General features: G+C 43.9%; 2 protein-coding genes across 6 annotated transcripts in view; both read left to right on the top strand.

Annotated features, from left to right (window-relative positions):
* Tnfrsf17 (TNF receptor superfamily member 17) overlaps window positions 1–6,161 on the top strand; it is a 30,363-nt gene extending 24,202 nt beyond the window's left edge. For 2 of the 4 annotated variants that reach the window (XM_048789523.1, XM_048789522.1), the window contains exons 3-5: window positions 3,120–3,241; window positions 3,778–3,924; window positions 5,667–6,161. In XM_048789523.1, coding sequence (XP_048645480.1) covers window positions 3,127–3,241; window positions 3,778–3,924; window positions 5,667–5,944 — 540 coding nt within the window. In that variant the 5' untranslated portion in view covers window positions 3,120–3,126 and the 3' untranslated portion in view covers window positions 5,945–6,161. Of the gene's footprint in view, window positions 1–2,872; window positions 3,242–3,777; window positions 3,925–5,666 lie in introns of those variants that run through there. The other 2 variants (XM_015491560.2, XM_048789524.1) reach the window with 2 other exon arrangements.
* A 2,266-nt stretch (window positions 6,162–8,427) lies between these two features.
* The window catches only part of Snx29 (sorting nexin 29), a 386,701-nt gene continuing 371,745 nt past the window's right edge, over window positions 8,428–23,383 (top strand). For both annotated transcript variants that reach the window (XR_007342647.1, XM_048789519.1), the window contains exon 1: window positions 8,428–8,449. Coding sequence is in view for 1 of the 2 variants with exons in the window: in XM_048789519.1 (XP_048645476.1) it covers window positions 8,443–8,449 (7 nt within the window). In the remaining variant the exon portion in view is untranslated. The remainder of the gene's footprint in view (window positions 8,450–23,383) is intronic.

Below are 23,383 nucleotides of genomic sequence, written 5' to 3' on the forward strand. Positions count from 1 at the left end.
AGTAGCCAAGCCCCTAGTGTTAATAGTCTTAACACTTCTAGGGTTAAGTTCAAGTTCAAAGTCTCCTCTGAGACTCAATGTGGGTCCCTGTAAAAACCAAAAGCAAGTTACATATACTCAATAGACATAGGCATATTTCCATTCCAAAAGGGAAAATTTGGGACATAGAAAGAAGGAATGTGACCAAAGCAAGACTGAAAACCAGCTGAGCAAACAAGTCTTGTAGCTCCATGTCCAGCATTTGGGGCACATGGCCTCCTGATGGTCTCTCCAAGGGTTTGTGTAGCTCTGTGCTTATGATCTAGCTGGTTGCAGCCCATATGGTCTCTCTCTTTTGGATTATTTATGCTCGATTCCTGCAGCTTTCCTCTGCAGACATTTCACAGGATCTCTCAGTCTCAGGGATCTCCACTGCAGCTTTGGCTTCCTTCTCACTTCTTCATGTATTGCTCTCTCAGGGGCAGTCTGCAGGGACTCTGACACTGTTGTACTTTACCTGGCCTCCCAGGCCCCACTTTGAAATCTCAGTGGAAGCCTCCATAACACTCTTAACTCCAGAATTTTGCATTCCTGAAGAATCAGCGCCCCATGTCTATGCCACCATCTTGAACAGTAGCCAAGCCCCTAGGAACTCTGGTTGCAGTAGCCTGTGAGTATCTGGGTGGCTGAACAGGGTGAAATTTCCTAGCCAACCTTATGTAAGCCAGGGGCCCTCACAGTCCTTCTCAAAAGGGATTTTTTCTTTTACATTCTTGAGCCTGAGATGGGTGTGGTCTTACCAATTCTTGAGTTGCCTGCAAGCCAACTTTCCTATTATTTCTGGGGAAACTCTCTTTAGTGATTACAGTGTCTTCAATACCACTCCTTCCTTAGTCCCAGTTTTACTTGCATTTTTTTTGTCAAATGGCAAAACTTATTTGACTCTGTTTTTCTTTCTGTTCCTGATTGTCTCAGTTAACTTGGCTAAAAGTTGCTAGCCATACCCATGCCACCCCTACAAAGGCTGTGCTTCCTTGAAAATTCCTCCACCAGATTAATTAGTCCAACATCTTTAAAATGAGCCTCACAGGAAGTCTAAGGACATAGGCAAAATGTAGACAGCTTCTTAGTGAGAACCAACACAAATGGCCTCTAGTCCAATTTCCAGTAGAGTCTTCCTTCTCTTCTGAAACCTCAGGAGCCCAGTCTTTACTGTCCACAGTCCTATTTGCATTCCTGTCTTTTGAACTTCCACCAGAATCACCCATTAAGCTATGCTTACAATTAAAAGAAAGTTTTCCAACTTGCATCTCTAACTTTTCAAAAATTTCTCCACAAATTCTCAAAAGCCCCATGGTCTTGTTAGTCACAGCAATGACCCCCATTTCTCAGCACCAATTTGTGTTTTAGTCAACTTTTTCATCGCTGTTATCAAAGACCCAATAAGAACAATATAGAGAAGGAAAAATTATTTTGGGTTTACAGTTTCAGAGGTCTCATTCCATAGATGGCTGATTCTACTGCTCTGGGCCTGAGCAGAGACAAAACTTCATGGCAGAAGAATGTGGCAGAGGAAAGCAGCTTAGGACATGGCATCAAGGAAGCAGAGAGAGATTAGAATTTGGGGTTTTGATCAGTATCTTAGTTCAAACTTTTTTTCTAGGCTCAAATCCTGCATTAAAAAATGTGTTGCTTTTAATGTCCACATTTTATTTCATTACCATAATTTTAACATGTATTATGCACCATTCTTAAAACATAAAAACCTGTAAAGGATAACAAAACTACATCAAAAGAGGAAAAACAAATATCAATGTATTTACTCTTCAGTTTAATAAATAAAACTTAATCAATACTTAACAATGAAGCCTCTTTTGAATTCTCCTCTCTCCAATCACCCCAGAATCACTATACTGAATTTGGAGTTTGTTTCCTCAAATTTTAATTGAGTCCCGTGTTTCTGATGGATCACAAGACCCCTCTACATGGGTGTCTCATTCAGCAAACTCAAGTGATTTAATTTGTTTCAAGGAAAATGCAAAGAGTAAGTCTGTCTGTCTGTCCATCCGTCCGTCCATCCATACATCCATTTATGCAGAATGCCTCTAGAAGGATATCTATCAGGGACTGGTCAAATAGAACACATTAGCAGCCTGTCTGCAACCCTAGGATATGCCAAAGATAATATTTAGATGCTTGGACCATGGATGGTTTTTTCTATCTGCTTATTTGTATTTTCTAAAATTTCAGCAATGGGACATGGATTATTATTTTTATTTTATTTTTTCAGTGCTGCGGATTGAACCCAGGGTCTTGTACATGCTAAGTAAACACTCTACCACTGAGCTACATCCCTAAGTACTACCCCTCTTTATTTTTGAGACAGGGTCTCACTGAGTTGTCAAGGCTGGCCTCAAACTTGTGATTCTCTAGCCTGAGCCTCCTAAGTAGCTGGGTTAATGGGTGTGAGCCACATACCTAGTGGATTATTTGTAATGGTAACAATAAAATACTCTGAGCCTACCTTCTCTTCAACTCTCTTGCTTTCCCTATTTGTGTCAGCACAGTGCAATTATTGTTCATACATCCAGAACCTGGTGGTAGTGTTTGACTTTGACTTGTCCTTCCGTCTCTCACATTCTGTCAGTTATTACTGTACCTGTGGTTATCTAAGTATATTTCTATCTTCCCTGTTAGATTTTAAGTTGTTACCTATTTAGTCTTGTTTCTCCCTGGGGCTTATCCCATAGTACAGCTCATAAATAGATGATGCAGAGATGATTATTGAACTTTCTGCTTGATGCCCCAGGCTTGACTACATCTTGCAACTGTCACCTGCTAGGGAAACTTCCTCTAAAAATAAGCAGTTTCTGTTTCAGATACTGTTTGCCCTGATATTTACATTCCATTTACCCCACCCAGCCTCAAACTTAGAAATGTGAATTAAAGGTGGTATTCAAATCCTTAGCCACAGTGCTGACGGCCCCCAGAAGGACCAATGGAGTGATGTCGAGTTTTGTTTTTGTTTCCCTTGATATTCTAGCTGCTGTCTCTACATTCGCTGGGACATTCTTGAGTCTATTTCACTTGTCCTTTCATGCTGTTCTTTTTGTCGTTCCCTGGTTTCTCTCTGAGATCAGGTTCCAGATGGCTCAGCAGTGCTTCCAAAATGAATATTTTGACAGTTTGCTGCATGTTTGCAAACCTTGTCACCTTCGATGTTCCACCCCTCCTGTACCATGTCAGCGTTATTGTAATACAAGTAAGTAAGACTGCTTCAGCAGCTATGCGTTGAAGTATTCTATATTGATTAGTTTTTTCAGAGAACAAACAATATGGGGAAGATGGTGAGATTTTTCTGAATCAAAAAGAGAAAGGAGACAAAGTGATTATTCAGACCTGAACTCAATTTTATTCAGTACAGTCAGCAACATAGATTTTCATCTACTCTTTTAATTAAGTGGTATTTAGAATTTAAAAGTCAATGCTGGTGCTAGGTGCTATGGCACATGCCTGTAATCCCAGTGGCTTGGGAGGCTGAGGCAGGAAGATCTCGTATTCAAAGCCAGCCTCAGCAAAAGCAAGGTGCTAAGCTTCTCAGTGAGACCCTGTCCCTAAATAAATACAAAATAAGGCTGGGGATGTGGCTCAGTGGTCAAGTGCCTCTGAGTTCAATTCCCAGTACCCAGGAAAAAAAAATCAATGCTGATGAATTGGGGAAATTGAATGACAAATAATTCATACTTATGTGATATTATGATATCAGCTCATTCTCTCTCTGACATTCTTTTAATAAAGGTATGACCAATTCAGTGAAAGGAACAAATGCCATTCTCTGGACCTGTTTGGGCCTGAGTTTGACAGTTTCTTTGGCAGTTTTCATGCTGATGTTCTTGCTAAGGAAGATGAGCTCTGAACCACTGAAGGATGAATTTAAAAACACAGGTTGGTTTGGGGTCAGTCTTTGAAGTCTGCTTTCAAGAAGGGCTGCTGCAAGTTTCATTTCTTTTTCTTTTATAACATTGACTATTTCATCCGGTTCCAATTATTTCAAGTGTGTTAGTGGACAGTAACTTTAGATTCAAGCTGTCTTCATTTGGGCACTGACACCTTCTTTGCGGATCTCCTGACAGTGTCTGCCTTCCCCGAAATTCTTCCCTAATTAGTCACTCTATTGAAGTCCTCAGGCTTCCTTGGAAAACATCTTTGACTAAAGTTAGAACATTGATTAAATGTCCTGCTATCAGAAACTGCTGGCCAGGCCTGCTACCATCAGGAAAAGCATACTTGGCAAGATACATGGTCTTGTTTTTAATACAAATGTGTTATTTGCTTGGGTGAACTCTTTACTACTGAAAAATGCTAGAAATGAATAACCAGTTTCTCCTGGATTATTTGAGTAATTGTTTAAAAAATAATTGTTTATTAGGCTGTAGAGAACCAGTCCCAGAGAAGCAATGTTCTGCTTAAGGGCCTCTTAAGATAAAAATATTTCTGCAGCACCTTTCTCCATGTTCTGATTCTCAAACACATAGCAGCAACTGCCCTATTTCTTTACACATTTATTTTCCATGCAGAATCTGTAAAACACCATCTCATTTGGCTTTCTAGTGGAGTAGGATTGGTAGATTATGGTTTCATGCAATTTACTGATTTTTCTTTTTTCCTGGGATCTGGTGGAGAAGTGAAGAATGAGTTTTTTTTTTCAACATAAAATAAAAATTGTGTATATTTAAGGTTTACAACATGTTTGGATATACACATATATAGTGAAATGACTAGTCAAGCAAATCCATAAGACCATTTCCTCAGTTACCTTGAAATCTTCTCTTAGCTAATCTGCATTACACAGTAGGGTTAACTAGTCATCAGGCTACACTTTAGATCTCCAGATGGATTTATCCTACATAACTGCAATATCAGATCTCTTGGCCAACAGCTCCTGCCTATGGTACCCCACTATTCTGCTTTCTGCTTCTATGTATCCAACTTCTTTAGATTTCACATATAAGTGAGGGAATGCAGTATTTTTCTTCCGGAGTCGGCCTTATTTCCAAGTGTCTCTAAATGTGACATTTAGAAGATAAATTACATTGTAGAATGCTGGGAAATAGAAAACTTACATTCACAGGTGTGATTGGCCACAAGAGGACTTCTTATATGATCATAATTATGAGATTCTTTTAAAAAAATTTATCTGCTGACCAAAGCTTAAGCCTCTTTACTTCTATTTTCTAAAATATCAGAGACTGATTTTGGTGTGCTGTAACATATGGGAACTTCTGTCATTTTCATGTGGGAAGATAAGGTCAAAACCTCAATGCCTGCAAAGGTCAAGTGGGTAACAAAGGCAGGTTCTGGGCCAGGTGGTGGCTTTGCCCAAGGGGCCCAAGGCTGGCCTGAAGGTGACAGCTGCTCTTGACTCCAGCCCATTGTTTCCGTGCTGTTTCTATGTTGCCACATTTTGTTCTCTAAAATTTAGTCTAATTGACCAGATTCACATGTGAAATCTTGATTTTTAAATGTGATTGTTACAAGCAAACGCATATGACACTGTCCCTGAGCAAACCATATTTTAGATCCCAGTATGGTGGCTTGTGGTCTATTAGTTGCTGACCCGCCCTGCTGGGACTGTCATGAAAACAACCCCAGGGGGTTGGGTTAATGTTTCTGTTTCTTGTGATCAGGCTCCGTTCTGCTGGATGTGGCTAATGCTGACCTGGACAAAAGCAGGACTAGGGAGGATACGATCCTTCCAAGAAGCCTGGGGTACACGGTAGAAGAATGTACCTGCCAAGACTGTGTCAAGAGCAAACCCAAGGTCGATTCTGACCACGTCTTTCCACTCCCAGCCATGGAGGAGGGTGCCACCATTCTTGTCACCACCAAAACTAACGACTATTGCAAGAGCCTGCCAGCTGCTTCAGGTGTCACAGGGACAGAAAGGTCAACTTCTACTAGATAATTAACCCTTCGACTGGTGTAGAGCTACTCTGAAAATCATTGGTCAGAAGATGATGCTTTGGGTCTCTTTGGGGTGACTGTCAGTTGCTGATACAGTTGCTTTTTATCTTCTAGTTCTGAAAACTGTTAGATTTATTTCCCTAATTCATCGTTGGGAGCTCAACTGTGGAAACTTTCTTGGTTTAATGATTAAATTCTAACTCAATGAAAAAAAAGTACTGCAATCTGTAGACCCCACTGAATTGAAACCAGGGAGGGGAGTCTTTACCCCGTGTGCCCTCCACTCAAACTCCAGAGACAGGCTGGCGAGTAGAGTACGTTTTATTCAAAGCCAGGTTTGAGGAAGATAACTGTTGATTTTCTTTCCCAATTTTCCATCTTCAGGGACTCAGGGGAGTGAAAGGTGGAGCAGGGGACAAAAGGCAGGAAATATGTGTGTGTAGATTTAGCTAGGCTGTGCGAATCAGAAGCATGCCACACACCCAGCTTCCTTGGTGTCCCTTAGGGCCAGGGACAGGCCTCTGACTTTATTCTCAGTAGGAGGAAATTCAGAAGTTAAAACAATTTGGAGCTCAAAGAGCATCTGCTTCAGACTCACATTTCCATGGTTAGACCACCTCTCTCCTGTACACACACACACATTTCAGGACAGATTGGATTTTTCTTGATTGTTAAAGGAAAGCAAGGTTATCCTGGGTATTTCTGTGAACAGGAGAAGCCTACAGTCAGCCAGGCTAATTCAGCACCTGCATGCATAGGTAGTTCTAGGTCTTGTGGGCTTCCAGCCTAATGGGGACATTAGGCATTAATATAATCAAACAGGAATACGTGTAGCTGGAAACTGTGATAAATGGTCCTGAGCACCTGGGTGCGTGTCATAATAATCACAGACAACACTTAAGCAGGCTTGCTGATGTGCTCAGGACTGTTCTGAGTGCTTTACCTGGACCGACCCATTTATTTATTTATTTATTTATTTAGACTAACTCATTTAATGTACACAAAATACTATGGCAGATGGATCACTAATTACATCCAGTTTACAAATGATGATATAAATGGAGCAAAGTAACACAGCCAGTAAATGGCTGTCGCTGCTTGTGCTGCTATAACAGAATGCCCAATACTGGGTAACTTATGAATAATAAGTGAGGGAATGCAGTTCCCTCAGTTCTGGAGGCTGGCAAGTCCAAGGTCAAGGTGCTGGTGAGGGCTTCCTTGCTGTGTCTTCATATGGCAGAAGGTGGAAGGGCAAGCTAGCTCAGCAGTGTGGGAGAACTTTCATAGGGGGCTTAATCACCTTTGTGAGGGAGACACTTTCATGGCCTACTCAATGCTTTATGGCCCAATTTTTCCATATTATCATATTGGCAACATCTGAATTGTGGAGACGACATTCAAACTACAGAGGTGACAGAGCCAGGGTTTAAACCGACAGCCTAAAATCTATATTTCCCCCTTCTCAACAATTGGATTGCATTTGAGTTTACATCACTTTGCACTATTTCTGTCATTCCTGGGGGAGGGTTCCCTTCCTGGGGTTTGTGCAAAGGACTTTGGGTCTTATGGAAAGGCAATACAATGGGACATGCCCTTTGGTCATCTACTGGCTTTGGTCATTATTAGGATGCCTACTGGCACCACAGCATAGACCCTGAAGGTCTTGAGGCTGTGGCTTTTGTGCACATTTGGAATATGGGGGAAAATAGAGGGAACTTTTGCACATTTGGGGCCCATCACTGCTTCCATGAGGGACTTCAGGGTTGAGGATACAGGATAATGGTTAAAGAATTAGCTTCTGGAACCAGACTGCGTGGTTTTGAATCCTGGCTGTTTACTAGGATATCACAGACCTTGGAAAATTGGGAGAAAAGCACTTAACTACACCAAGCCTCAGTTTCCCCACCTGTATAATGAGGATAACAGTAGTATGTACTTGGGAAGCCAAGGCCAGGAGGTTCACAAGTTCAAGGACACTCTTGGAAACTTAGGGAGATCCTGTCTCAAAAAGTAAAAAGGGCTAGGTATGTAGCTCAGTGGTGAAGTGCCCTGGGTTCAATCCCTACCCAGTGCTAGAAAAAAAAAGTTCATTTATATATACAGTTTGTAAAAGTGTGTGCTTTGTAAGTACTTGTATCAGTTACTGTCACAGACATCAGGGTCATCTAGTCCCCTTGAGGTCTGGCAAACACTCTTTCCTGTTACGTGGCCTCGGAGTGTCGGCTCCAGCATTTCACAGGTTTTCTCACTACTTCAAGCTCTCCATGAGTTTAGATTTCTCAAACACAAGAGTTGTTGCCTTTAACCTCTTGATTCTTGCCATCCAGGCTGATTCCCAGAAGGAGGAATAAGACTCATGGGGGAGGCTGCTGGTGGAAGAGGTAAAGCACAGTGGGAAAGAAGACAGACTTTTTCTTCTCTACTCACATTCAACACAGAGCACTTCTGGGACCTGATGTGTGGGCCTTTGTCCCCACACACCACACAATCTTCCAGCAAATGCCAGGTGGGTGTTATAGGGCCAACTAGTCTTTTTTTTTTTTTTTTGAGAGAGAGAGAGAGAGAGAATTTTTAAATACTTACTTTTCAGTTTTCGGTGGACACAGCACCTTTATTTTATTTTTATGTGGTGCTGAGGATTGAACCCAGCGCCCCGCGCATGCCAGGCGAGCTTGCTGCCGCTTGAGCCACATCCCCAGCCCCCAACTAGTCTTATAAATCAACCTAATCCTGACACTGACCCTAACTCTACCTGGAGATAATGTCAGATCCCATAGGCTAAGAGTTTAGTCCCACAAGACTGCTCCCCACTTCATGCCAATCAAGTTTCAGACTGTTTTTCTGATTTACTGATGATAATTTGGAGTTTTCACAACCCTCCTCTTTATGTTCATAATTTGCTAGGATGGCTCACAGAACACAGGGAAACACTTTATTTTCATTTATTAGTTTATTATAAAAAATACAGATGAAGAGTCAGACAAAGGGGCAAGGTGCTTTCTTGGGATGTGCGGCCTGGAAACAGCTTGAATCTATTATAGTTTTATAGAGCTTAATCTGCAGATCCTCCCTGCCCCTTCCCAGAGGTTGGGAGGTAAGGCTGAATGTTGGAACCCTCTGATTACCTGGTGTTTCTGGTGACCAGCTACCCTACCCTTAGGCTGTCAAGGGATCCTACTCTATTACCACATTAAAGTATACTCAGGTGTGATCAAAAGGGGCTTGTCATGAGTAATAAAAGACATTTTTACTACTAAGGAAATTTCCAAGGTTTTAGGGGCTCTGTGACAGGAACAGGGGACAGACATATTTCATATTATACCATACATAAATGAGGACTTTAATAAATTACCTTGCCCTAGTGCCCCAGGGGAAAGGCACAGGGAGCTAGAGAAGATGCGAGACAGCATCCTCTTGACACCTGCCCAAAGCAGGAGCGTGCTGCCTTCCAGGAGCTGTGGAGGCAGGCCGCGAAGCCAAGCTCTCTAGGTCTCAGACATGTGAACTCTCCAGCAGGAATAACAAATTAACAGCTATAAGGTATAACTTTAAAGATGGGAGAAATAACTTCAACAAACAAACACAAGGATTCCCATTTCTACATTCTCTCACAGTCCCTACATGTAGGTATATTTTGACATGACTGTAACTATGGCTTTCTAGACTACTTTGCTTGGGCTTTTTTTCCACTTAATGTATTATCACTGGCATCTCCCCACATTTATGTTACTGGACCCAAGCTGGTCTGCTCACTACCTGAAAGCAAGATGGAGGGGGTGGCTACCTGCCCCCATCAAAAGTCTGTCTTAGGGAACTCAGGTACATAAAAGTGCCAGTTTTTAAAAATATATTTTTATTTGTAAATTGATCTTTTATTTATTTACATGCGGTGCTGAGAATCGAACCCAGGGCCTCCCACATGCCAGGCAAGTGCTCTACCACTAGGCCACAACTCCAGCCCCAAAAGTGCCAATTTTTGATTCCAGTGGCTGGGTCATTTTTCCCCTCAGAACTGTGGAACCAACATTACTGAACATGGAGTGGTGAGGGAGACTTTTATTCTAGGCCAAGAATAGAAGTGGGAGATAAAATTGCAAATCAACTTCCCAACTCTTGGGATCAGGTTATAGATACAAAATAAATGAGCAGGAGGAATGTTCACGTTTTTTATTATAATGAAGTTAGAGATTGTTTAGTGGTCACTCTGGCAGTCATCTTAGATGCAACCAGCCCATGAAGAGGGACTTGGTCTTCAGGCATACTGTCCTCAAAGATGGGGTAGAAATTCAGTAGTCCACCCAAGCAGTACAAGACCAGGGTTGGGTAACAGAAGGACTTTAATATGGAAGGAAAGGAGGTGCAGGCGGTAATGGTTAGGAAGCCTATGTGCTGGGTGGGGTCTTGGTCATTGGGGCAGGCATTCCCTGCCCCAATACAGCAAGCAACCTTGATCTCCAGAGATTAGTTCCTGTAACTTTACATGCTTTTTGTAAGCTGATGCACAGAATTAAAAAATAAGAAATTACACATTCTGATGTTATCTGAAGGTCACAAGATGTTCTTAGTTCTGTTAGTCTAAAGAAAGATGCTTTAGCTGTTAATACCTTCATCATTTAGGTTCATCTTCTCCTTAGAATTTAGAGTGTTGGGGAAAGGGAGGGGAAGTCAAAGGGTGACCTGCGAAGAGGTGGCCAGAGTTACATTTCTAGTCTTTAAAAATCTATTATTTCTAGTTAGGAATCTGCATAAGATTCCTGTGTGCTGGGCCATGATTTGCTTATTCTGCATTTGGGCTTTGGAACTTTCCAACTGCTAAATCAAAATGGGCACTGAGAAATCTCTGAAACAAAGGGTTTATTGAGGCATCACAGATGCTAGCTAGAAAGGAAGGACTGGTCCTGGGACAAGTTCCCTCGGCTACCAGCAGTGAGGATAAGTAGAAGTTGGAAAAATGTCTGCTGGATCTAAAAAAAAAAAAACCTAAAATATTTATTAATGGAAAACGTTGTGGAGGTAGATATAATTATTTATGTTGACCCTCCATTGGCTACAGATATGAAAGAGGGGCAGGATGACACAAAGCAGGGGAACTCCCCCACCAACTCTCCTCACTTCCATTCTCCACCCTTTGTAACTTAGAATATTTCAGAATTGTTTTTTTTTTTCTTTTTTGGCAGTGTTGGGGATTGAACCCAGGGTCTTAGGTATGCCAGGCAAGTGCTTTACCACTGAGCCACAGCCCCAGTCTCAAATCTTTTTTTCTTATCACCACCTTTTTTCTATTAGAAACAATGCTGCAGAGCATCCTTCTTCAAAGAGTTCTGGGCCTTTGCCGAGTTGTTTCCTTAGAGGTAAATTCCTGGTGTGTGTGTAAATATATATGTAGAGGCAAAGCAGCAGAAGACCTTGGGGGCTCTGGGGCCATAGAGAAAGGGGCTGGAATTCTGGCTCCATTTCTTAGTGGGGGCTTGGTCGTCAAGTCAGTGTTTTCAATTATAGATCAAGACGTATAGTGGATAAATGGAGTAAGTCTCTGTCAGCATTAAAAAAAGAAAAAAAATCAGAAGATAATACATTATCTACAGAATTGTTAAGCATCTCAAATGTTCTTATGTGTGTACTGGGTTGTGATGTAAAAGATATTTTTTTTTTTTCTGGATGTGAACAAAACAACCTGGCTACTTCTTCGACCTCTCTGGATATCCCTTCCCCACCCATAAAATGGGGCAATGACGGTGCCGCCTGATTGCTGGGCAGGTGCAGCATTTGGCTTTACACTGGACCCATCCACCTTCTCCTGCTCCACCGCCACCACCTAGTCCCAGGCATTGTTACCTCTCGCCAGGACAATGCAGCAGCCCCCTAACCAGCCCTTTCTCCCCTGCCCCATTACAACGAGTTCTTCTTCCAGGAAAAGTGAGGCCTTGCCACCAGTTCAGACTGTGTCACTCCGCTGGGTTACTTACGAGGACCTCCATTCCCTCGCCCGCCTGGAGGTGGGCAGGAAAGCGCCAACCACCCTGCGGGGCAGGAGCTCCCGCGTCCTCGGGGTCCCCGCTCTCCCCTCGCTCACCCTCCGGTGCGGCTCCCTCTCACCGCGCAGGTACGGGCCCCGAAGTCGCCTCCTCAGAGAGGCCCTCCGGGATTGCCCTCTGCCCGTGCCCACGTTTAGTCCACGGCTCTGTTTCCCTCGATTGTCACCCCTGTCAGGATTCCTGTTTTCTCCTTACTCATGGCCTTGCTCTCTGGCGCCAGCACCGAGGTGTGAGGCGCAGCAGGCGGAAAAACGCACCCTCACCGGACCTCCGCTCACCGGCGGCCGCCGCCACCCTCCTCAGCCCTCGCGCTCCAGCGGACGCCCGTGTTTANNNCGATCCCGCCACCGGTCCGCCGGGGTCCCGGCCCCTGGCCCCCGGCAGGTCTCCGATCGCCCGAGGCCAGGCACTCCTCGTCCCTGACTCCTGTCCCCGGGCAGGACCAGCTCCTCGATGCCTGCCCCCAGACCCTCCCAGTGCCCCAGCCCCGCGCCCCGTTAGCAGATCCCCAGTTAGGAGCCTTTGGGTGGGCAGTTTCTCCTCCCTCATTGACCCGCCGGAGTCCCGGCTCCAGCTACCGGCGCCGCTGCCCTGTCATCCCCCGCCCAGGCCCCTGGTCCCCTGGTCCCCTGCCACCCGGTTCCCCACCTGCAGAAAGCGCCTCCGGGCATCCTTGGTTGCTGACCCCGGGACCCGCTGTCAGCAAACCCAGACCGGCAGCTCCTAGTCCCCAGGGGTCTCTCAGCTCTCCGCCCCTTTGTCTCTCGCTTCGCTCTTATTCCCTCCACCCCTGTCCCCCAGTGCTCTTCTAGCCACCAGTTGTTCCTACTTACCCGACTCAGCTTCCCTCCCGGTCCTAGCTTTTTACGTTGGGGTTATTCTTCCCTACTCCAGCCCCTTCCATTTCTTCTCTCAGCTCATCGTTTGAGGTCTCTCTTGTCCTGTCCTGCAGCCCTTCCCTTCTTGCCCAATGCTGAGCCCATCTGGCGACTGTTGCTTTGCTCTAGCCCCTCCCCGCGCCACCAGAGAGGGGGTGGGTTTGGTGGGGAGGCTGGAAGTTAGAGGGAGGTGGGTGTAAGCTGCTGGTCCTGTTTCTGAAGTTTAGTGCCTTGACTCTGACTCTGTTCACCCTCCTGTCCTCCCTCTAAAGAATCCTATTGGTGTTTTGGTGCTAAGTCATTCTTGGGTGTTGTGTGTGGAGATGGGAGTGACTCAGGGAAGCCTCTCAGCTGGCCCCTGACTGTTTTTCCAGCCACTCTGGGATCTGGATTTACTTCAGAGGACCCGCCTACCCTCATAGTGTCTGTTTTTCTCTCACTGTTCAGTTATTTCTCAACAATCCCCACATCCAGGGCCCTTGGCCCTCTCCTTCCATCCAGGCATTTCTGGAGGTGTTGGGGGTGGGGGTAGGGGGGCAAGGCAAAGGGGATAAGTTGCTTTTCATGTTAAAAACTTTTATCTCTGTGGATCTTCAAGATAAATTACATGCCTTTTGTGTTTGCTGCTCAAGAGCAAGATTTATGAAATTGATGGTCCTAATGAATGGCTTGGTGACAGGGGTGTCTGGGAGATAGTTCACCTTCTGTTGCCAAAGCAAATGATTGGATCTAATGAATATTCTGATCCTCGGATATTAGTGATAGCACTGCAAAGATGTCATGAGCTCGCTTTCACTTTGAGCTGATGTTGCTGGGTATAAGTACAGGTTCTGGAGCCAGACATTTGGGATTAACTTTGCTACTTAAAGCTCTGTGATTTAGGCTAAGTTACTTGACCATTCTGAAAGTCCCTGCTAAATGAGGATACATAATAGCACCTGACTCCTAGGCTTGCTGTGACAACTAAATAACATTGGTCAGGTAAACTGATTGTGCTTCTCACATGGTTCATTGTCAGGAAGTTAGAGCTGTCACTTCTGTAAAGACTCCGTGTTGGGTGTAGTGGGGGCAAGGCTGTTTCTTGGAACATGGGCTAGGACTGTGCAATCTTTCAAAATCTTTGTGGCCTCATGCATGCTAAACATGAGCTCAACCACTGAGCTACACCCTTAGCCCCAACATTTTCCTTTTCTTTGTGATACTTGGAATTGAACCCACTGAGTTACATCCCCAACTGTTTTTATTTTAAGACAGGGTCTCACAAAGTTCCTCAGGCTGACCTTGTTCTTGGGATCCTTGTGCCTCAACCTCCCTAGTGGCTGGGACTACAGATGTGCGCTACTTCACCTGGATAATCTTTTCCTTTTTATATTACCAAGGAGTCTTTGCCATAAACTCAAAAGTTCTGGACCGTTCTCTCTTTTATCTTTACCAGAGGAGGAAATGAAATTGAGAAGCCAAAGGAAATTGATCATTTTCTCTTTCAAGGAGCCACTTAGCTTAGCATCAAAACTCATTTAAAACTTCTATTTTTAAATTTAATGAAAAAATCATTAGGTCTAAAGGCAAATTATAAAAGGAGACCAACACATAGAGATCAAACAAATGGACACAAGCATTAAGGATGAAAGCCTTCTTTTGGAAAGTTTGCAATTGAGGCGGAAAAAGTGGTTGTGGAGGGTGAAGGGGGAAATCCAAGGGTATTTTTAATTGTTTCTTGAGAATGCATTTTAAAATGAGTTTCCTCACTTGTGGGATTGATAATTGGCACGCAATAAAATAATGTGGTAATGTGGTAGGTAGGGAAATATTCCCTCTCTTTCTTTTATCCCACCCCCTTTTTTTGTACAGGGGATTGAACTCTAGGGCGCTTAACACTGAGCCATATCCCCCGCCCTTTTTATATTTTATATAAAGACAGAGTCTCAGTGAGACCCTCGCCCCTTTTATAAATAGATGATTTCAAATATCATGAAAGTGGAAAAAGTAGTATAGTGAACCATCACAGAGATTTGACAGCTCATGATAATTTCACCTATATCCATGCCTGTTTTCCCTCTTCCAAGGTTATTTTGCAAGCAAGTCTCAGACAGTATATCCTTGTATCTATACATATTTTAATGTGTATCTCTAAAATACAGGAACTCCTTGTTAAAAACACAACTTATTTTTGTTACCATGCCCATGAAAAACAAATAATTCCTTACTAGTATCAAATATCTACTCCAGTTTCCATGATTGTCTTATGATTTTATTTTATAATGTACTTTTAAAACTCAGCATCTAATTTTACATAGTCAAGTTGTTTGAAAGAGACCTAAATGATTTAAAAGACAAAGAGACTATTTATAGTTTAATTTCTTATAAATTTTTTAGTGTATTCACAGAATTGTGCAGACATCAATTTTAGAATGTTTCTGTTACCCCAAAAAGAAGCTCTGGACTCTTTAGCGGTCACCCCTCAGGCCCCACTCCAGCCCCCTCTATGCATTTGTCTACTGTGAATATTTTATATAAATGAAATCATGCAAGCTGTGACCTTTGTGTTTGGCTTTTTTTTTCACTAATGTCATGTTCTTGAGGTTCCTTTTTGTGACCAAATAATATTCCACCATGTGACTATTTCGTGGTTGGTTTGTGCCTTCAAGGGTGGATGGACATTTGGATTGTTGCCATCTTTTTGCTAAGAATAATGCTGCTGTGACACTTCACATGCAGTTTGGTGTGTGGGCGGTTTTTCATTTCTCCTGTTCAACAGAGCTAAGAGTGGAATCACTGGGTATATGTTTGTTTGGTTTAACCATCTGAGGAGCTGGGTCAGACTGTCCACCTGTCTGTAGCATTTTACATTCCCACCAGGATGGAAGGTTTGCTTCTCCACATTCTTCCCAACAGTCTTGGATAATAGACATTCTAGGGAGTGTGAAGTGGTACCTCTGTGGTTTTGATTTGCATTTCCCTAATAACTAGAGTGATACTAAGCATCCCTCCATGTGCCTGTTGGCCAGTTGTATACTTCTTTGGAGAAGTATCTATTCAGATCCTTTGTCCAGTTTTAAGTTGGATTTGTCATTTTATTGTTGAGCTGTAAGAATTCTATATAATTGCTGGATATAAGCCCCTTTTCAGTATATTTGCAAAATTTGTTCCTGTTGTAGTTTGAGTTGAAGGAAACCAAGTCATTTATCCTAAGGATTCTTTGCAGGATTTGGCCATTGTCTCATTTTGGTGTGGCTTAACATGCTTTTCAGTTTCTTGTAGATCCTATAAATTGGCAATTATATGTATTTTTGAGTTAAAAATGTATGTGTAGAATCAGAGGTCCGATGGGTTCAAGGTTGAATACATCAAGTGCAAATAACCAGGAAGTGGTATGGCCCTAGATAATGCAAACACGTGATAAATGGGTATAAATGAGGCCAGAAACCACCAACATAACCATTAATAGTGGAGAGGAAAAACTTAGTGTGGTATGGTCACATGACAGAAAATGCAAGGATGTTGAAAGGAATAGTGTGATTTTATACACATCACTGTGGCTACATCTTATCATTAAAGTTCTGTGGGAAAAAAAGGGTATAGAATTATACCTAAAATATATGCTTTGACGCCAAATAAGGCAGGCAGGCAAGACAGCATTGTGGATTCATATATGTGCATATAAGTAAACAAACTGTCAGAAAGAAAGACACCTGCTTGGGGAGACGCCTGCTGGCCTGTCTTTTTCACCTTCCCTTGCTTGGGGGTGGGTGTCTCTGGGAGGCAGTGGCCACAATTTATTTGTTCTCCTTGGAGAATTCCATAGATAGGAATGCTTGATTGCTAGCCTCCTCTGGCTGAGGAATTCTGATTTCCAGTTGATGCTTTTGTTTCTACTGGGAAAGGAAAACTAGTAGGGCCAGAAAGCCGCTGTTGTTCCCAGGCACAGTCTTTTGTTGGACTATGCTGGAGGATCCTGGCTGCACCTTTCTGTCCATGATTATTCTTTCAAGAATTGTTCTGACTTTAGAAAGACTGAAATCCCTGCTTCAAAGATGGGGCTGCCAGGTCCAGAGAAGATGCATGATTTATGGAACAGATCAGCTTTAAGGGCCTGATAGGTCAGAATTCTGCGCTTAGTGGGTCATTTGCTGCTATTTCTTGTCTAATGTTTATGTACATTTTGGCCACTTTTTCTCATTTTTCTGAAATGTCGAAGGTCATGGTTTTCTGCTTGGCTTTGACTGGGTCCTCTCCAGCAGTGACTTGTACTTGGAATAAAGAAAACAGCTGAAACAAGTGAATGGAAAAAAAAGAATTCTTGTGGTTTTCATTCAAAGCAGAAAAGTGATGCTATTAATATATTTTTTTCCTCAGGAAGGCATGGGGTCAGCCTGTTATTGGAGAATGTAAGAAGTAAATGTTCTGCTGTCTGCAGACGGTCGACCACCTCGTCTGCTAGCAGGTGCGGTGGACTACATTCCACCGACAAGGACTCCTGCTGTTGTGTCGCATGACTCTGTCTGGGTGACTAATAGGAAGTCAGATTCTTAGTGCTTTTAAAATTGGAACTGAAATCCAAGATTTCATGGGCTTCTCTAGATTCTGGCAATGTGAACCCACTTGCAGATAAGCACCTGCGTCCTGCCCCCATCTGCACACGTAGGCCATGCATTCTCAGGGGTGTGCTGGTACCCTGAAGGGGGCGAGAAGAGGTTCTCAGGGGAGGTTAAGATCCACTCCTGTGTGTAGAACACAGATAAGCATGTGGCACACAACCAGATATACATTAAATCTGTGGTGTTAAAATTTAATGGGGCCGGTGATTAGGATAAAAATGTCTAGGATGAATCCTAAAGGGGAAGATAATAGAAAAGATTGAGAAATACCAGTATGAGATGAAGTAATTGTATCATCATCATATAAACATTGCCTTTTGCTAGTTCCCCTAACATTTCAGGATACAGCTTTACCACATTGCTGTCTGGACTCCATACTGGTCACTTGTATGGATTACGTCATCTTGCATGTAGCACAGTTTTTGAACTCTTTGCTTGTGGAGACGCTTGCTGGCCTGTCTTTCCCCTTGCTCTCTTCCTCCCTTCCTTTCTGTTGTAAATAATGATGCAGTGAACATTTTTGTGAAGAAAGTTTTCCTTTTTTTGGGGTTATGTCTTGAGGGTGATTTCCCAGTACTGGTTGCTTTTTTTTTTTTTTTTTTTGGTTAAAGCAATGGTGCTAGTTTAGAATGTTGTCAGTAAGGGTGAGGGTGCCCGTGGCAGCAGAGACTGGCCAGAAATTCAGGGTCCAACATTCAGCAAACTTTTACTGGGTGACGGTTTGGTGCATCCTCTTATCACTTTGCAAAGGGCTGTACGTTGGTGTCTGTTGGGGCAAGCTGAGTAAACTTACCCCTTTGTGGTAATTACCCCTGCTGGGGTAATGCTGTGTGTATTAGCCAAGATTCTTCATTTGATTAAACTGATTTCAGCAACATGGGAATATATAGTGTCTTACTGGAAAACTTTAGGGATAATTCTTGCCAGCTTCAGACTCGGCTGGATCCAGGTGCTTAGGGAGTCGTCAGGATCACCTGTCCAGCTCTCAACTCTACTTTACTCTCTGTCGGCTTCATCCATAAGCAGCCCTTCCTCCACAGAGGCAAGAGAGCTCCCAGTGGCTCTTGGACCACATCCTATAACATAGCAACACTTGGATAAAGAGTGGGCCTTTTCCCTTGTGTTCCAGGAAAAGTCCTAGGGCTGAAACACAGGGTCTGGCTGCCCATGTGGTCATCCTGGAACCTATCGCTGTGCATCTGATTGGCCAGGACTGGATCATAAGCGCTGTCCGGAGCCCAAGGATGACGTCTGTTCTGCTATATGCCTCGATGGAGGAAGAACTAGAGGAATGGGTTGTTATAATTTTGGGTGGGGGTGGTCAGGAAGGCCTCACTGGGAGAGTAATATGTGAGTAGAAGCCTTAATGAGGTGCTTGACCCCTTGGTTTTGCGCCTGAGCAGCTAGAAGGAGTGAGATTGCTTTTTACTGAGGTGGGAGAGGCTGTGGGGGAGCAGATTTGGTGAGCGGAGTTTGAATTCTACAGGGGTGAGGACATTTCCTGGCCGTGGCTCCTGCTTGCTGATCCAAGAACCCCTTAGAGGTCTGGTAGTAGTGCTTCCTTTGCTACCTGGTAGCACCCTGTTGGGCCTGGTGCCCCACTTTCTGAGGAAGGAACAATCATACCCACACCCATCTCAATTTCCTTTGCTTGTGCCTGTGGATGTTGGAATCTGCTCATTCCTCCCCCAACTTTAAAAAAATATTAAAGCAATAAACCAAAATTAAATTAGAGACAATTATGAAAATAGAGAATGTACCTAGCACATTAAATATTTAGGAATTACATTTCTTTGTTTAAAGCTTATGTATGTATTCTACATAATTGCATTGAGCTTCCATTTGAATTAGTGTTTCCATTTCAAAGCATTTATCCATGTTCCTTCTCTACACAATATTTTAAAAGGCAGTATAACATTTGGTGAAATTAATGTATAGTGGTTAGGTAGGCTTTCTGCCATTGTAGCAAAAGAAAGCAAATTTTCCATTTATGATGTTGTGGGACAGGAATGGCAAATGTTTTTAGTGAAGGGCCAGATAGTAAATATTTTCTGCCTCCTGGGCCATCTGGCCTCCACCCCAAGTACTCATCCTGCTGTTGTAGCATGAAGGGAATCTCAGGCAATACAGACATGAAAGATCATGACTGTGTTCCAATAAAACTTTATTTAGAAAGGCAGGGAACAGCTGGATTTGGCACGTGGCCTGTAGTTTACTGATCCCTCTTCTAGGACACTGCATTGAAAATCTTTGTGCCCCTTTTGCTGTGTTCAGGCAGTCATTATGCTGTGGTGGGAAAAGCTCTGGATGCAGATGTCCTGGATTTAACTCTCTATTTAACTTGGGCAAAGGTTGGAACTTCTCTGACTCTTAACTCTCCCTTTAAAAAATGGAAATCGAAGCAAATGTGTAGTGCTTTATTTAGCACCTGGAAGACGGAGGGACTGGTGAAGTAGTTATTTATTCTTTTTCTCATTTCCCCCGTTCCTCCCCTTTGTGTTCAAGGTGTCAAAGGGTATTACATATATATATATATACACACACACACACACACACATACACACATATGTATGTATATATATATACACACACATATACATACACATATGTATATTTTTAGCTTTTGGTGTGTGCTGCACATCGTTTTTCAGAACTCACTGTGTCAGTATATCACTGTCAGTGGGTGCATCTGATTCTGATTTTCTATAGTTTAGCACACAGGGAGTTTTCCTTTTAAATATTTCTTGGTTAATTATATAATTATAAAATTTTGTTGTATGGTTGTTATTAGTAAGTGTGTACTTAGCCTTTCTGCAACCATGAGGGAAGGTATACTTTCTCTTCAAAATATTTGTACACTGCCATTTTATTGTTTTTCCTATAGCAGAGATTAGCATGCTGGGCCAGCGGCCTAATTTGTAAATAAAGTTTTATTGGCACCCAGCCATACCCATTCGTTTCCTATTGTCTATAGATGCTTTCATACTACAATAGCAGCATTGAGTAACTGTAACAGAGGTCCGATGGCTTGCAAAGCCAAAAATATTTACTGTTTTGCTCTTTTCAGAAAATGTTTGCCCATCCCTGCTCTAGAGAAAATTGATGGCCCTATTCTTTGCTCATTTGTGAATTGCTGTTGGCTTGGTCTTTGATCTTAGACATCAGGAGCCCATCTGTCTCAAGGCAGAGCCTGCCTCTTTCCACTGTGTGATGGTGGATGATCTGACCTTTTGTCCTCCCTTAGCAGCTCTGCTTTACCCCACAGTCCTGGGAGGAAGAATGGTCACCCATCCATCTGTGTATGAGCTAATGTTTGAGCAGACTACTGCCTCTTCCACTGCTGGTGTGTTTGGGACAGCTACTATGTCCTGGGTTGGTCTGGTCCTCCCCTTTTAAAGCAGTCACCTAGAGAACCCACTAGAGTCTTTGTTCTGAGGCAGGAGGATCGTGAGTTCAAAGCCAGCCTCAGCAATGGCAAGGCGCTAAGCAACTCAGTGAGACCCTGACTCTAAGTAAAATACAAAATAGGGCTGGGGATGTGGCTCAGTGGTCTGTTTTGGGTGAAAGGGAGCATGACTGAACCCCCCAAAAAAGAGTTGTTGAGTTTTCTGTGAGTGGGGGTTCAGTCATGCTCCCTTTCAGCCCACAACAGACTCTCACCTAGGGCAGTTGTGATTACCCACAATCCTTTCCATAGTAGGATTGTGGCTTGACTGGAGGGCCAGGGAAGTGCATGCGTGCGCGCGCACACGCGCGCACACACACACACACACACACACACACACATATATACAGTTTATTGTGCCCGTGAGGTAGCAGAAAGGTTTCTCAGAGAAGGTACCATTTGAATCAATCACCAGGAGACTGGTTTTCTTTGGTGATATTTCACAGAAGGAGTCTTCTAAAGTTGAGTTGCCCAAGGGGTTGGTCTGCTCTAAAGGTTGGAAGGCATGGATGGGGATAAAATGTTGGCTCTGTCACCTCTGGTCTCTTCTTTGGCTAAATGATCCATGGTTCCAAGCATCAGTTTCTTCATCTTTCATAGCAGGGCTGCCAGCTCTACCTTACAGGTAGACGTGAAGGTGAACTGTGTATCGCAGAACGGCAAGTTATGTTTGGTTCATGAAGATCTGGCTGGAACACAGTTCTAAAAAGAGTATAATTAGGTACCAACAAATTGACATGAAAATCTGGTTTTTCAGCCTCTTGGAAAACCAGGAGATGGGGCCGTTGCTGATACTGCTGCAAGGTGCTGTTGTCACCTGGAACTGAGCAGCAACTGCCACCTAAGGGGCCTCTGCCCAGCTGCAGTCTCTACCACGTCCTGCCTTCTGCCCTCTGGCACCTCTTTCATTTCCATTCTCTGCCAAGCATCGGGGTCACGTACATGCCCCTGCATCTATTGGCAGTTCCTTCTGCTCTTCTCGTCTTTAACTTCTTCTTTCTCTCCGTTTTTTAAAAAATTTGGAATGGTGGTGTGCTTTGGAGGTGGGCAAGAATTAATAGCAGCAACAGCAACAGCAACAGCTGCTATTAATTCCTGATGCCTGCAGGTGTAGGTGTGTGCTTTCCTGTAGCGGGCAGGCGGGGGACGTGCCTGTCCTCTGCTCAGGTCTGTGCAGGGGTCTTGGTAAAAGGGAAAGGAAGATGGGAACGTGATGATGGTGTGGGCTGGCTACAGCCTGCTGGGGGGTCTCTAACGTGGTGCTGGGGGTCCGCCGTAACGTCTGGAATCAGACACTATTATTTTCATTATCAAGCCCCTCTCCCCCGGCATTCGGCATTCGTTCTGGTAGGGTAGTGGTCTGTTAAATTCAGCCGCAAGCCTGCTCATTAACACCTCATCTAAGGCTGCCGTCACACCACAGGGGGGTGGGTGAGGAGTCGTGAAAGCAACCCTGTGGCACACAAAGCCTAAAATATTGACTGTCTGGATCTTTATAGAAACTGTTTGCTGACCCCCACTTGTTAAAGGTGCAGGTTTTTCCAGTGAACACCAGAAGCACAAATCGTCTGAGACAACCCACTGCAGATGCACCGGCAGGGCTCGGTGGAAATGCTGCTCGCTGGGGTTTGCAGGGCATATTGAATGGATCACATAGTATCATTTTGTGTATCCTGTAATATCAGTAAGTTGTTTATAGTGTATTATTCTGTGCTTCCAGATGTTCTGGCCACTGTGTAGATAATCAGGAGATCAAAGCCTAAGGGCCAGCTGGGAACAGCAGGCGGGGTTGGGGGTTGGGGGTAGGGTGGCCGTCCCAGGGCCTGGAGAAATGTGGTTGTAGCTGGAGGGGCTGTGGGAGCAAGGCCTGGTTTTAAAAATTAAATCTGGGGATACTATGACATCCTGGAGTGCTGAAGGAATCAGATAGGTGGGGAGGAATATTGATGATGTGGGAAAAAGGGACAATTGCTGGAGCATGGTCTTGAGCAGGCGAGAGGAGGTGGGACTCAGAGCACAAGTGGAGGTGTAAGTTACTTAGCTTTTTGGAGCCTCAGTTTTGCCACCTGTAAAACGGGGCAGTTAAACTTAGGATTTCTCAGCTGCAGCACTGTGGATGTTTTGGGCTAGACGGTGCTTGGTCGTGGAGACCATTCTGGGCACTGCAGGTATTCAGCACACCCTGGCCCTCTATCCACTGGATGCCAGTGGCACCCTTGCAGCTGTGATAATCAAAAATATTTCCATACTGATCCAGATGTTAGGGACTTCTGTCAGACACTCCCCTCTGGGTATTCAGAAGTGCACAAAAGAAGTGAAGGTTTTCTACTATGTGTCACTTAGGACTGGGTGTTCCCTGGAGTCATCTCCTTCTGCCTTTGGGGGACTCTCCTGCAGTTGTTCCTTTGCCTTGGAATGTCCTCTTGGCCAGCATCTACCTGTTGCAGTCCTTCTCTCTTCCTTGAGGTGGAATTCACACAGAGG

This window comes from Marmota marmota, unplaced genomic scaffold (genome assembly GCF_001458135.2).
Source record: "Marmota marmota marmota unplaced genomic scaffold, marMar, whole genome shotgun sequence".
Taxonomy (NCBI): Eukaryota; Metazoa; Chordata; class Mammalia; order Rodentia; family Sciuridae; genus Marmota; species Marmota marmota.